Source organism: Arachis hypogaea, chromosome 20 (assembly GCF_003086295.3).
Source record: "Arachis hypogaea cultivar Tifrunner chromosome 20, arahy.Tifrunner.gnm2.J5K5, whole genome shotgun sequence".
Taxonomy (NCBI): Eukaryota; Viridiplantae; Streptophyta; class Magnoliopsida; order Fabales; family Fabaceae; genus Arachis; species Arachis hypogaea.
In genome coordinates, this window is record NC_092055.1 from 74,045,600 (window position 1) to 74,057,143 (window position 11,544).

Consider the following 11,544-nt stretch of genomic DNA (forward strand, 5'->3'; position numbering starts at 1 on the left):
AGCGCCAGTGAGAGAGAGAGCTCGAGGATGAGAGGAAACGCGATGGAGGAGAGAAAAAGGAGGTGATTCGTCGCCGCTGAAGCTCCACCACCACTGCTAGGGCTTGTTTAAGTCGTCGTTCTGCCACCGTCGGGCTTCTGTGCCCCCGCCGACGAGCTCGAAGGGAGGAAGGAGGGATGTATCACCGCCTTCGTGCTCTGTCGCGGCGCTGCCGTCGATTGGAGCTCGCCGCTGAGCTGCTGCACCGTCTCCAAGCCATTGCGTCGCCGCTCATCTCTTCACTGTCACTGCTCAACACCATCGTCGTATCCTCTGTCACCAAGTAAGCATTCTCTATTCTGTATCCTTTCTTTCTTGCTCATTCTCTAACTCGCTCTCACTTTGTAGTTCGAAGGTGTGTATGATTTTGATAGTGATGATGAACTGCAATGGCTAATTGAGATACAGAAGGTATGTATCAATTTTCAATTGGTTCTGTGAATTTTTGGGGGTTTTGGGTTCTAATTCTAGGTTTTCTAATTTTGGGGGTTTCGCCTTCTGATTCTCAATTTGTTATGATTCCTTTCTGTGTTTGGCATAAACGGAAGCAATAGGTGCTGGAAATTTCATACGTGCGTGCTAAACTAGGGAAATCATTCTGTAGGAAAGTGTCGAGCTGCAGGAGTTTTCATTGGGTTCATGCCCTCCTAGTGTGGGTCTTCAAGGGATGCGTTGGTCAACTATGTTGATCAAGTTTTACTTCCTTCATATTTCAATATTATAACCTGAAAAATAGTAGTTTTAGATATTTTATTAAGAATATTTGACATGATTAGGTTTTAATTCATGATATCGCTATATCATGAATTATTTTTCCACATGGTTTGAGCTAAAGTTGTTCCTGTGAAATCACATGAATGAATTTTTATCATAAATCTTGATGGTTCTAAGTGAATGAATTGCTCAAGTTTCCAACTGCACTTTGCCAGCTTCAATGAGTAATCAACATTATGTTCCATTTTAGTTTTCTCTTGCACCATCTTTTAAGTGATCCATCTCTACTAGTCCTAGAAGCTGTGCATTCTTTTATACATTGAGAGGGGTTTGTTCTTGTTTGAGATTCAATGTGTTGAATCTGAGGCATATGCACACAATTGACATATTTTTTTATGTACTTGGAATTAATCAAAATCCTCTTGAACTTGTTGCAGTATTCAGGTGGTTGCACGAAATGGCTAAAATCCGCATCGCCATCATCTTATTGGGGCTCTGCCTAGTATGCAATTCGGCAGGATTTTATTCAGACACAAATGAAATGACCATTTTCTTGGTATTTCACAGCGAGTCCTAAAACTGGGTTTAGATTGGGACACAAATGAAATGAGTATTTTGATGTTTGCTAAGCTTACAAAGCCATTGATCGGAACTGTTGGGATTGTGATTAATAGTCTTCATATCAAGGTTGATGTGTGTAAAAGCAATGTCCACATTTTGAATTTTGAAGAAGCAAATTTAGAGAAAAAGAAAACATGTGGATATCTTATCTTTACTTCTGGGGCTATGAACTATTGAACTGATTTTCATGCATTAATTAAAAACATGGTTTGGTACTTCATCTTTTTGTTATTAAAATTCATATTCATTTTGCAGCTTCTATTTACACCAATCCTAGATGGAAAAGCACTTTTGTATTCATTTGTATCCTAAATGGCCTGGTGTTTCTTCTTGGCTGGTGTGTTTCTACTACATTTGATTTAATATAATTGTTGTAAGAAAAATAATAAAATTTGAGTTGTGCTATTTTCCATAAATGACTTCTGTTTGCGGTGCTTTTGTAGAAAGAATATGAACTTCGGTTTTGATGCAACTCTTAGAAATTGTAATGCATTGTGGATTATGAAGCTGATTCTATGTAAATGGATATCAGCTTGATGCCTTTCTTGTAATCATGCTTATTTTGAATTTAAATTTTTGTAGAGAAAGCTTTTTGTGAGAGCCATTCAAGAGCTATGGCAGTGGTGGTCGCGGTTATTGCGTGTGGTGGTGGATACAGAGGAGGAGGAGGCGGTGGTGATGGTGCTTGCTACAGCTGCGGTGGTAGGTACAACGGCGGAGGCGGTGGTGGAAGCTGTAACAACTGTGGGTATTCTGGGCTTTTGCAAGGGACTACCCAACAAGCTCTCGCTGAAAAATGTAAGTATACACTTTAATTTCTCTGATCATTATGTTGTGTTTGAAAAATAGTGGTTTTGCAGAATCTTGTGTCTTTCAAGTAGGATTGATTGAAAATTTTTGGTACCTTATTGGTTAAAAAATGATTTTAAAACTGAATTTTTGGTTAATTGTAATGATTTTAAAACTGAATTTTAAGATTGAGAAAGTGACTCGTAGAGCACAGGAGCAATTTCAGATGGTTTTAGAGGAGAAAAGCAGGTTATCTCTCTTTGTTTTTATCTTTATTTTCTTATTATTTATGTTTTATTTTCTGTCTTTAATCTTTTTGTTACTTTGAATATATTGGGTATTGGATTAGAGTAGCCATAAATAAGAAGAAAATAACATGAAGCTAGGATAAAAGATAAGATGCACAATAATTTCTGTTCGTGTGTTATTCCCAAACATAATATGAAAATTGCACGAAGTATTAGAGACATATTCTCCTGTGTCCCGATCCAATTCTTTATTGCCTCTAACAAGAATTTCCAGGGTAGGGATCTTCTTGAACCACATTTCATGAGATGTGTAGTTTAATGCAGTTATTGTGCCCCAAGGGGAAATTTTCCACCGTTTTTAAGCAGATGAACAAACTTCGAATATCTTATTAAATTTTTCGGTTAACTTAGAAAGGCATAGAAGGCTCATTTACAGATTCCTGTTTCTTGTTGATCTTTCAGATTTGCATTCGATGTTGATCTTGATGGTCCAAAAGTTAGAATTCCTCTCAGATCTCGTGGTTCAGCCAGATGTGATAGTCATTTTCTTTTGGACTTTGGTCATTTTACACTACACACTGCGGTATGCTGCTTGAGTTGTGGGAAATTGAGTTGCACTTTTGAGCTGTGGGGAATTGAGTTGCACTTTTGTTGTTTGGCCTTTTTATTGACAACGTTATTTGGCCTTCTCTTGTATGATTTGGTGTTTTTACAGGAAAGCCAGTCTGATGAGCAGAGGCATAATCTTTATTCTCGATTTTACATATCAGGACGTGATTTTGCTGCCTTTTTTACGGACTGTGGCTCTGATTTTGGGAGTTGTAGTTTGGTTAAACCAACTCATGATAGTCAAATAATAAGCTCACCATGGGCCAAAGAAGCTGATAATGTGTATTCTGTCATTGATAGGTGTGGAATGGCAGTACTTGTTAATCAGGTTTGTCTGTCGTGTACTTATCAAAACTGTACTACAGTAATGATCTGCATCGCATTTTTGTTGAGCATAATTTGTTCTTATCCTGTTTGTGCCTCTGGTTTTCTGAAGATTAAAGTGCCTCATCCAAGTTACCCATCGACATGTATATCCATTCAAGTGCTAAATCTTTGCATTCACTTTTCACCAGAGAGATTTTGTAGAATCATGGAACTGCTGAGCATATTGCCAAGACTATGGAAACATGTAATCAGCCTACACCTGATAGTTTACACTCCAAACTTGCTCCTTGGAGTCGTGATCTAGTTGTTGATGGTAGAATCCTAGTTTGGAAGGTACTTCTACAAACCTTTTAAAAATGTTTCCGTTAGCGATTATATTTGAGGTAATAACTTTTTTTGTTAAATCAGAAACCTAAATAGCCCTCATCTTACAGGGAATTGGGAATTTAGTTGCTACGTGGCAAACATGTTTTCTGGTGCTTTCGGGGTCATATCTTTATGTATTTGAAACTGCAGAGTCTCAGAGTTACCAGCGATACCTAAGGTTTTAAACCCAACCCTCCTCCTCCTTTCCTGTTTTAGAACTTTGATATTATTTCCTATTTTAAATTGAAGAGAAGAGAATAAGAAAACATTTATATGGAGAGTGAAATATAGAAATATACTCCAAAGTAGGATGGCCAGTCCATTTGCATGTCCGAAATGGGAACTTCGTTAAAAGTTCAAACAATCATGATGCAGTAATGTAAAGAGGACAGTTACTGATGAGAGAGGCATCATGGTTTATATTGGCATTTTTTTCTCTTTGAAAATACATCAAGTGGTTTATTTTAAACTGCTTTGTCATAAACTTGACATTCTTTTCTGTTCACCTTATCCTTGATATATTTATTTATTTATTTTTGAAAAAATAAGAATTTCATTAGGAAGAGAGTAGGATAATACAAATTGGGGATAAGGGTTCCCCCATACAAAAGCAAAGCAAACAAAAGATTTATCTATGAAGCATAGCTTTCCAATATCTGAACATGTTGGAGAGGGAAAGCCCCCTGTAAAGATTACGAGCTTTAATCATCCAAATAATGGTGAATTTTGATGTGAATTTTTTTTCTCTCTTAACCTTTTTGGCAGGGCATGGATTATTGGAAGTGGTAATGGTGAAGATAGAATTGCTCCACTGCTTGTGTTGAGCTCCTCTTTCAAAAAATAAAATGGTGAAGACAGAATTGATGTAGGATACAATATTTTAGTTTTTGGTAGAGTATTAGTTGTAAATTCTAAGTAGTCTCATGTTTATTTTGATATAGCTATGTTTAATTTAGTGTGAGATGTATGAATATTAATACTTTTGGATCATTATAAATATATTTTATTTACAGATAATTTTTATTATATAAAAAAATTATTTAGTATAATTATGTATTTATTTTTATTTTATAATATTTAACTCATTTAATTAAAAATGCTGAATTATTATACATGTAATTATATTATTAAATATTATGTTGTATTAATAATTAGTAGAATATTATATATATATACAAAAAAAAAGTGAGACCTAAGGCTATACTTATATATAGTAGTTATAGTATACAAAAAAAAATGAGGGACCTAAGGCTACACTTATAAAAAGTAGCTATGGTATACAATGTGACTACGCTTTACAAGTGATGCAGTAGCGTTGAAAAGCGTAGCCTATTCTGGCAAAAATGGAAGCTGAAAAGCGTAGCCTTTGGTCCTGGACAGCATCACTTGAAAAGCGTAGCTTATTCCCAAACGCCAAAAGCGTAGCCCTTGGTGCAGAAAAGCGTAGCCTTTGAGAATAGGCAACGGCCGAATAGGAATCACCCCAAAAAGCGTAGCCGTAGCCTAAGGCATCATTTTTTTTCACTTTTGGCTACACTTTTCAAGTGTACTTGAATGGGTGTTTTTCTTGTAGTGGCATATGATTAAATTATTGGATGCATGAATCATGTCCTAAACATTTTTTTTTTCACATTTTTAGAAAATTCTAACATACTCAATTTTCAAACCAATTCAATTTTCCCACACTTAAATTATGAGCACTCTCACTAGTCTAAGCTAACCAAGGATTCAAATTAAGGACATTATTGTTTTCCGCTTAGAGTTAGTGATGAGCTAAAATAAAGAATAAAAAGGGGTAAAATAGGCTCAAATTGGTTTGCAAAGGATAATGAAAGGTAAGGCCATATGGGTATGTAAGCTCAGTGAAACAAAGGCCTCAATCATGTAAGTGTATGCATACATCAAATAATGGAAATATAGAATTAAGCAAGACAAAGATCACAATTTTAGAGAGAAAAATACACACACCAAAAATAAATTATTGGTTGATAAAATGCAACCAATTCAAATAGGCTCAAAAAAATCTCACAGGTTTTGTGTGTTCGAGCTCTAAACCATGTTCCAGTATAATATTTCTTCAAACAAGTGTAATATTAAATTTTATTCAAATTAGTGAAATGCTCTAAAAGGTTTTATGAAAAAGAAAATATTACTTTATCCAAGTAGTAACTAAATGCATAAAATTAAACAAATATGCAAATGCAATAACTAATTTAACAAAAAAAAAATTTAAACATTGGTGTTGAAACAGAAAGGTACTAACCCATGGAGATCGGTATCGACCTCCCCACACTTAAAGATTGCACCGTCCTTGGTGCATGCTGAGATGTGCAGGTGGACGGGTTGTTCCAACTGATGCTTTTCTTTGAGGATTGTGCAGATGGACTTGTTTGTCTCCCTTTTAGAAGTTTCTCCTTTTTGCCGTCTTTGGTGGCCAGCCTGAAAGAAGAGGAAAAGAAGAACAGTAACCCAGAAATAAAGATAAGAAACAATTAAAACATGGGTTGGTTAATGCCATAATGAGGGTCTCAATTACATGGTAGCTACAACATGCAAGTGAGAAAACAATAGAAGCACATGGCATAAACAATGAGGGAGAGTGTGGGTAAGGAGAGATAATATAAATTCATATCAATGTAAAAGTAATACAGGTATAAAAGATTGGCATTGATTTAAATAACATTACTCAATCAGAATTAAACAAGTCATTAAGCACCAAGAAAATACCAGAAAAGATGTAACAGTTGAATAAGAACATTTGAACACCAATGGTAAAATAATAAATTTAGAAAAATAAAAATATCCAATGAATGAAAGTATGCAAATAAATAAAATAAAATAAAAGATAAGAAGAATGAGAAGGGAAAGACATAAATTAAGAAAAGATAAGAAAAATAAGGATTAGAGAAGAAAGGATAAGAAAATTTGCTGATCTGGATATTCTGTGCGCCGCTTGTGACGCGGTCGCGTGAGTGACGCGGTTGCGTGGTGCGTGATAAAGTCAGGTGACGCGGACGAATGGGTCACGCGATCGCGTGGCCTGTTTTGTGCGATTAGAACGAGTGCAGCCTCGCGGTCGCGCAACTCTCTGTTCGAAACTCTTTTGCCAAAAATCTGGGTGACGCGATCGCGTGGGGCATGCGATCGCGTGAATGGCCATCATGGGGATATGACGCGGACGCATGGGGCACGCGTTCGTGTGGTGAGGTTTAGGCTTCCAGTACGAGTCCAGGCCAACTCCAGCTCAACTTTCGGCCATGCACCTGGTTGACGTCGATTTTCAGGTCACGCAGCCGCATGGGTGACGCGGTCGCGTGGGAGGCATGTTTCTCATGTGACGCGGACGCGTCAACGACACGGTCGCGTGGATCAGTTTGTGCCATTAGCGCGCCTCCAGCCATGTTTTCGCGTGACTCTCTGTTCAACCTTATTTTCTTCCAAACGCACATACGACGGGGACGCGTCGGCGACGCTGTCGCATAGCGTGCGAAAATACTTTTTTTTTATAATCTGAAAAATGAAGAATGCAGTGTTAATATGAATGTGATGCAAAACTCCAGGTTCAATATAATAAAATAAAATAAAACTAGAAAACAAATAAAACTAAATAAAAATGAAAAAGGAACAATCATACCATGGTGGGTTGTCTCCCACCCAGCACTTTTAGTTAAAGTCCTTAAGTTGGACATTGGATGAGCTTTTTGTGTTATGGTGGCTTGTGCTTGTACTGATCTAGGAATCTCCACCAATGTTTCTGATTCCAATGGCCTTCGGGATCCCAAACTTTTCTTTTACACCCATCTTTGTGTTGATCATCATGATTCCATCCGGGTAGCAAGCAATCTGAATTCTCACTAAAGCGGCCAAACAACTTCCTAGATCCAATTCAATCTCCTCTTCATTGCTTTCCAAGGGCATGGGAGGTTGTGCTTCTTCTTCTTGAATCTCCATCTCTTGATCAACCTCTTCCAAGTCTTCAACTGTGATATGCCTTGGAGGTTGTACACCCTCCTCAGCATCAATTTCAAACGTCTTAGAAGGGGGTTCTATGACTGGACTTTCCCATGGAGGTTCTGCATCTCCTAAGTCTTCAACCAATTCTTCTTCTTTGATAATTACAGCTTCCTCCACCTGTTCCAGTACAAAGTCATGCTCCGTACTGTTCACTGGAGTTTCTAGTATCTCCTTCATGCTACGTTCTTCATTAGATTGTCCACATGAAGCCATTGGGGTTCCTTGAGTGTCCGAACATCGGGAAGCTAATTGATTTATCGCTTGCTCCAATTGACGAATGGTTGCCTGAAATCAATCCACTGTTTCCTTGAAACGATCCTTTGTCTCTTGATGCACTCGGCTTTCATAAATAGGATCATAGTGCTCTTGGATTGATGGATATGGAGATGGTGAATATTGAAGTGGTGGTTCTTGTGAGTAATTGGGTTGGAATTGGGGTGGTTCTATATATGGTTCATATGGCTCATAAGGTGGTTGGTATGGTGGTTGAGGGTTAGGGTCATATGGAGGTGAATGGCGGAAAGGGGCTTGTGAGTTTGGTGGTCCAAAGTTATGTTGAGGAGAGGGTTTATAGGCATATGGTGGTGGTTGTTGACAGTCCATTGGAGGTGGTTGTTGCCATGAGGGTTGATCAAATCCTTGTGGCTCCTCCCATCTTTGATTCTTCCAACCTTGATGCCTGTTCTCATTATAGTTTCCATTCCTAACAACAACATTGGAATCAAACTTGAAGCGAGAGGGGTGAGAATTCATAGTTAGTTAATAAAAAATTTAAAAACAAAAATAAAAGCAAATTTAAATTAAAAGGTTATTTAAATTTTGAATTTGAAAATTAAATTTTGAAATTTAAATTTTTAAATTTTAAATTTGAAATTTTGAAATTTTGAATTTTAAATTTTTGAAATTTGAATTTTTTGAAATTTGAAATTTGAAAATTTTTAAATTTGAATTTTGAAAATTTTTAAATTTGAATTTTTGAAATAAGATAGGATAAAATAAAAATTTTTTAAAATAAAAACCAAAAACCTCTTAGCTTAAGAAAAAGCAAAAATAAAAAACAAAAACAAATAAACAAACAAAAATAAAATATTTACAATAACCAATAATAAGGCACACGTTTGCAATTCCCCGGCAACGGCGCCATTTTGACGTTAGGATTTTTGCCAGTAAAGAATGTCATAAAAACAGTCGCGTTGTAGATATAGTCTCTAAACCGACAAAAATCCCTTCGTACAAACGTTTTGGTTGTCACAAGTAACAAACCCCTTTGAAATTGATAACCGAGTATTCAAACCTCGGGTCGTCTTCTCAAGGAATTGCAGGGAAGTATGTTCTTATTATTGGTTATGAGTTTTAAAATTGGAGATTTTGGAGCTTGGGCAATGAGCACAGATATATTTAAATGACAAATAAAATAAATAAATAACTGTAAAATAAACTTTTGGCAAGGTATGAGAAATTGCAAGTCCAGTCTAGTTATCCTTATCAATGATGATGAAAACTGAATCTTAATTCCACTTAGTTAACCTTTGCTATAACAAGGGAAGATCAAGCGACTAATTAGTTAGTTCTTTGAATCCTAGTTAATTCCTAAGAAAAGATTGAGATTATTGAAGATCAATTCAATTAGCAAGGATAACAATTATCAATTATGCTATTGAGTTGGATAATTTCTGAGTTACTTATTTCTTAACCAAGACCAAAAGGGAAAATATCTAAATTAAATTAAAAGCATTCATATAAATAAAGCAAAGCAAAATTAAGTCTGAAAATACCTCTAATTGCATTCACAAAAGAACTTAAATCTGACATACAAATTAAATTGGAGAAATAAATAAAAAGAACATTGAACCTAGGATTGAGAGTCACTCCTAAAACTAAGAGAAGTCCTAAATTCTAATCCTAAGAGAGAGGAGAGAACCTCTCTCTCTAGAAACTACATCTACTCCTAAAATTGTGAATATGAAAGCCTCCTCATGAATGGATGCATTCTCCCACTTTATAGCCTCTAATCTGTGTTTTCTGGGCCGCAAACTGGGTCAGAAACAGCCCAGAAGTCGCTGGAGAAGAAATCTGCCACGTTGGTTTTTCGTCACTGCGACATGGCCGCATGGAGCACGCGGTCGCGTCGCCTAGCTTCAGGGCAACTATAAGATATTATATATCAAATCGAAGCCCCAGACGTTAGCTTTCTAACGCAACTGGAACCGCGTCATTTGGACCTCCATAGCTAAAGTTATAGCCGTTTGAGTGCGAAGAGGTCAGGCTGGACAGCTTAGCAATTTCTCCAACTTCTTATATTCCTTCCACTTTTGCATGCTTCCTTTTCATCCTCTGAGCCATTCCTGCCCTGTAATCTCTGAAATCACTTAACACACATATCAAGGCATCTAATGGTAATAAGAGAGGATTAATAATAGGTAATTTAAAACCATAGAAAACATGTTTTCAATCAAAGCACATAATTAGGAAGGCAAATGTAAAACCATGCAAATAGTATGAATAAGTGGGTAAAGAGTTGATAAAATCCACTCAATTAAGCACAAGATAAACCATGAAATAGTGGTTTATCAGTCGCGTCGCTGCTTCTTCGCGCTTGGCATGCGTCCGCGTCGTCCATGCGATCGCGTGGATGCCAATCTCTCTAAAAACTCCGTTTTGTGTTTTCCTTCCATTTTTGTATGTTTCCGTTCCATCCTTTAAGTCATTCCTGCCTTAGAAGATCTGAAACTACTCAACACACTAATCACGGCATCGAATGGAATTAAAGGTAATTAAAATAATTAATTTTAAAGCCTAGGAAACATGTTTTTCACATACATCACATAATAAGGAAGGGAAAGTAAAACCATGCAAATAATATGAATAAGTGGGTGAAGGATTGAATAAATCACTCAGATTAAGCACAAAATATATCATAAAATATGGGTTTATCACTGGGCGTTTAGAAAAACGTCCAGTGATAAAGGCTTTCTGTCGTTTAACGGCAGCCAGGGTACCTGGCTGGGCGTTAAACACCCAAAAGAAGCAACAAAAGGGCGTTAAATGCCAGAATGGATGCCATTTTAGGTGTTTAACGCCAGGAATGTGGAATGGAGGAAGTTTTGTTTCCAACTCAAATTTTTTTCAAATTTTCATAGTTACACCCAAAATTTCTTGCATAAACATGTTACAAATTATCATCTTTCAATTTCAATTTCAAAAAAACAAAACAAATAAAAAAAATAAATTCTTCTTTAATCCTAAAAATCATTCTCAAATCTTCTTCAATTTCTTTTCAAATCTTTTTCAACTCATCATACTATCTTTTCAAATTCAGATTTATCTTTTTCAAATCTCTCATATATTTTCAATTTTAAAATTTCATCTTTTTCATATCATATTTATCTTTTACAAATCGTATCTTCTATCATATCTTTTTCAAAAATTTTCGAACCCACCCCCTCCCTTATAAATTCACATTCGGCCTCCCCCTCTCCTCCATAACTTGAATTTGACTATCCTTCTATTCCTCTCATTTCCTTTCTTTTGCTTGAGGACAAGCAAACCTTTAAGTTTGGTGTGTTTTTCGTGATCACTAAGCTAAGATTCACTAAGATCATGGCTCCTAAGGGAAAACAAACCACTTCAAGAGGCAAGAAAGAGAACACTCCAAAACCACTTTGGAATCAGGAGAGGTTCTTAAGCAAAGAACATGCAGACCATTACCACAAAATAATGGGTCTAAGGTCAGTGATCCCGAAAGTTAAATTCGATCTGAAAGAAGACGAATATCCGGAGATCCAAGAGTAGATTCGAAACAGGGGCTGGGAAATTC

At 36.4% G+C, this 11,544-nt stretch overlaps 1 protein-coding gene across 2 annotated transcripts; it reads left to right on the forward strand.

The window, feature by feature from the left end:
* Positions 1 to 1,393: 1,393 nt before the first annotated feature.
* LOC140182602 (uncharacterized) lies at positions 1,394 to 3,910 on the forward strand. 2 transcript variants are annotated; one of them, XM_072229733.1, is made up of 6 exons: positions 1,394 to 1,711; positions 1,957 to 2,172; positions 2,874 to 2,994; positions 3,127 to 3,348; positions 3,457 to 3,680; positions 3,782 to 3,910. In XM_072229733.1, exons 1-4 carry the CDS (start codon positions 1,687 to 1,689, stop codon positions 3,266 to 3,268), a joined length of 504 nt encoding a protein of 167 aa, XP_072085834.1. In that variant the 5' UTR covers positions 1,394 to 1,686; the 3' UTR covers positions 3,269 to 3,348; positions 3,457 to 3,680; positions 3,782 to 3,910. The 2 variants fall into 2 exon arrangements, with proteins under 2 accessions (XP_072085834.1, XP_072085835.1); XM_072229734.1 differs by having other exon boundaries at positions 1,963 to 2,172.
* Positions 3,911 to 11,544: the final 7,634 nt, after the last annotated feature.

Bases quoted from the DNA above. Each gene is read 5' to 3' on its own strand.
- LOC140182602 (XM_072229733.1), top strand. From the start codon at position 1,687: ATGGCCTGGTGTTTCTTCTTGGCTG. The intron at 1,712-1,956 runs GTGTGTTTCTAC...AAATTTTTGTAG, and splicing joins CTGGTGTTTCTTCTTGGCTG to AGAAAGCTTTTTGTGAGAGC. The intron at 2,173-2,873 runs GTAAGTATACAC...TTGATCTTTCAG, and splicing joins ACAAGCTCTCGCTGAAAAAT to ATTTGCATTCGATGTTGATC.